We start from the raw sequence: 3,812 nt of genomic DNA on the forward strand, positions 1-3,812 counted from the left end.
CGCAGCTGCTCCCCTGCTCCTTCCTACCTGTTCTGATATGAAGCTCCTCTTGCTCACTGATCTCTGCTTATTCTGAAGTTTCAGCGTGAGGAGCAGACATGGTGAATCCTTGCCTGATGTCCTCAAAGAGGATCTTCTATAAATATACTTTTATTTCTATAATTATACTTTTATTTCTATAAGGTTTGTTCCCAAGTTTCCCACTTCTTTCTAACAGTCTCTTATTGATATTCTCTGAAATTACATCATTTATTTTTTTTAAAGTAGTTCATGCAAAGCTTTTATGTCTACAGATATTCTTATCTGTCAGTTTTAATATTAGCAGCCCATGTGAAGTCCATGTTTGCTGCTTGTTTATATTTGTTTTGCCTTGCTAACTATCATTCATAGTTTATTTCTATGTTTGATAATATTTCATTCTGAGGTCATTAATTCATGGGAGTCATGCCAATATAAATTGGAAAAGTTATTTTCTCTAAAGCTCAGTTTATTTATTTAAAAAATGAAGTTAATAATAGTACCTATTTTAAAGGTTTTGTGATGTTGAAATGAGATAATAACCATAAAGTGCTTAGTACAGTGCTGGGAACATAATAAAGGCTCAATAAATGTTAGATTTATTTGTTAAATTTCAAATTTTGGACAATATTTAAGTGATTGTTTCTGCTTCCTCCATTAGAATGTAAATTACATGAATCACACAAGCTTTGAGTTTCTGTCTACCATTATATTTCCTCAGTGTCTAAAAGAGAGCTTGGTATATTGAGACACTCAGTGAAATACTTGTTGAATGAATGAATGAATGGATGCCATCAACGTGAAATATAGTAAATGAAGGGATTATTTCTAAGAGTCTTTCATGTCAACATAACCTACATTCATGAATGGAATAACTATTAAAAATACAGCAACAATTTTGTGAGATTAATTTTGTGAAATTTTCTACACCTTGTTGAGCTTGAATTTTAATTACAAATTAAAAGATAAAATATATTGCCCTAGCCAGTGTGGCTCAGTGGACAGAGTCGGCCTGGGGACCAAATGGTCCTGGGTTTGACTATAGTCAAGGACATGTACCTCAGTTGCAGGCTCTGGTCAGGTACCTGGTTAGGGCGCTTGCAGGAGGCAACCAATCGCTGTGTTTCTCTCACATCAATATTTCTCTCTGGCTCTCCCTTGCTCTTCCACTTTCTCTAAAAATCAATGGAAAAATATCCTTGGGTGGGGATTTAAAAAAAAAAAAGATAAAATATATATATAAAAAGCCAGCGACCAGAACACCGTAACAACCAGAACGACCGGTTGCTATGACACCCACTGCAGCCAGCCAACTGGAACAATCGGGGGGTGGGGCCATCCAATAGGGGGTGGGGCCAGCTGGCCAACCTCCTGCAGCCCCTCCCCCCACCTAGCCCCACCCCAGATTGGCACCCCTACCCCAATCAGGGGCAGGGCCAGCTGGCCAATCCCTGGCCAACCCCCACATGCAATGGGCCCCCACCACCCCAATCAGCCCATGGCCCCTCCCCCAAGCCAGCTCCACCCCCGATTGTCCCCCACTCTGATCAGGGGCAGGGCTGGCCAGCCAACCACCCATGGGCCCTCTCCCAGGCTGCTGACCTCTGATCGGCCCCCCCACCCCATTCAGGGGCAGGGCCAGCTGGCTCACCACCCACAGCCCTTCCCCCAGCCAGCTCCACCCCCAATCGCCCTCCCGCCACCCCAATCAGGGTTGGGGCTGGCCAGCCAACCTCCCATGGTCCCACCCCCAGCTGCTGACCCCAGATCAACCTCCCCTACCCCATTCAGGGGCAGGGCCCACCGGCCAATCACCCTCGGCCCCTCCCTCTAGACAGCCCGGCTCTGATCAGGCCCTGATGGGTCGGGCTGGCCAGCCAACCTCCCGCTGTCTCCTCCTCTTGACAGGCCCACCCTGATCTGCTGATGGAAGCTGGGCCAGCCAGACCCCACCCATGCATGAATTTGTGCACTGGGCCTCTAGTATTGAATAATATGGCAAAATGGTTTCTTGTACCTTTCTTAACACAAATTGTCAATAGTTCAGTGTCTGGCTCTAGCCAGTTTGGCTCAGTGAATAGAGTGTCAGCCTGCAGACTGAAAACTCCCAGGTTCAATTCCGGTCAAGGGCACATGCCCGAGTTGTGGGCTCAATCCTCAGTAGGGGGCGTGCAGGAGGCAGCGGATCAATGATTCTCTCTCATCATTAATGTTTCTATCTCTCCTTTCCTCTCTGAAATCAATAAAACTATATTTTAAAAAAATAGTTCAGTGTCTAGGTAAATATTTTTATTTTATTTTAAGTTCTTTATTGTTGAAAGTATTACATATGTCTCCTTTTTCCCCCTTGGCCTTTCTCCGCCCGCTCCCACCCCCCAACACTGGCCAGTGTCTAGGTAATTGAGTCACAATCTATTGTCCTCTTTATATTATAAGTTGAAGTGTTCCCTGCCTGAATTAACACAAGATAAATAATGATGTTAATGGTGATATTAGAAAAATATGAAGAAATCCAATTTTTGTTTCTGTTGTGTTTTGTTTCTTAGAGATATGTGTTTGGTACTCCTGCGCCACAATTCAGGTTAACAAATGCAAAATAGTCTCAGACAAGTAAAATCCATTAAACAAACTTCCATTTGCATATTAACAAATCGTAGGTGCATATTCAGGCAGGGATGCATTCTCTAGACGACCTGAGTTTTACACATAAAAGTGGAAGGGTCTCTATGAAGATATTTCAGATTCCATCAAAAGCATTAACTGGGACACTTTTAAATATTTATGTAATGAGAGAAAAGAAAATTATTCTTCCAACAACCAGCCAATATAAACCTCATCCTGCATCAGGTAATCTAAAATATATGTAACAGAAACAATATTAGGGCTTGGCAGCTATGCTTAGTATAGCAGAAGGTCTCCTTATTTTTATAGTAGTTGGTGAATCAATACTGGGGGTTTTAGGAAATGGATTTATTGGACTTGTAAACTGCATTGACTGTGTCAAGAACAAGAACTCTTCTGTAATTGGCTTGATTCTCATTGGCTTAGCTACTTCGAGAATTTTTTTGGTATGGATAATAATTATAGATGGATTTATAAAGATATTCTCTCCACATATGTACTCCTCTGGAATCCTAGTTGAATATGTTACTTATGCATGGATAATTATACATCACTTAAGTGTCTTGTTTGTCTCCAGTCTCAGCATCTTCTATTTCCTGAAGATAGCTAATTTTTCCCACCACATTTTTCTCTGGTTGAAGCATAGAATCAATAGAGTACTTCCTCTTCTGATGGGATTTATGTTTATTTCATGGTTATTTACTTTCTCACAAACTGTTAAGATTATTAATGATTATAAAATAAATAATACAAACACAACCTGGCCTTTCAACGTAACTAAAAATGAATACGCTACTTACCAAATTTTGCTCAATCTGGGAGCCATTTTTCTCTTTACACTGTGTCTGATTTCATGCCTCTTGTTAATCATTTCTCTTTGGAGACACAACAGGCAAATGCAATCGAGTGCCCTAGGTGTCAGAGACCCCAGCAAAGAAGCACATGTGAAAGCAATGAAAGTGTTGATATCTTTTATCATCCTCTTGATCTTGCATTTTATAGGCATTACCATAGAAATATCATGCTTTTCTGTGGCAGAAAGCAAATTGCTGTTTATTTTTGGTATGGTTACCACAATCATCTATCCCTGTGGTCACTCATTTCTCCTAATTCTAGGAAACAGCAAGCTAAAGCAGGCTTTTCTGAAGGTACTATGGCCTTTAAATAGCTAA

General features: G+C 41.2%; 1 protein-coding gene across 1 annotated transcript; it reads left to right on the forward strand.

Moving 5' to 3' along the window:
* Positions 1-2,912: 2,912 nt before the first annotated feature.
* LOC308244303 (taste receptor type 2 member 10-like) lies at positions 2,913-3,812 on the forward strand (the record flags this gene model as incomplete). Its single annotated transcript, XM_080660244.1, has 1 exon — positions 2,913-3,812. The coding sequence occupies one exon, from the start codon at positions 2,913-2,915 to the stop codon at positions 3,810-3,812; it is 900 nt and encodes a 299-aa protein (XP_080516370.1).

The sequence above is a fragment of the Plecotus auritus genome (assembly GCF_963455305.1).
Source record: "Plecotus auritus genome assembly, chromosome: 3".
NCBI classification, from domain to species: Eukaryota; Metazoa; Chordata; class Mammalia; order Chiroptera; family Vespertilionidae; genus Plecotus; species Plecotus auritus.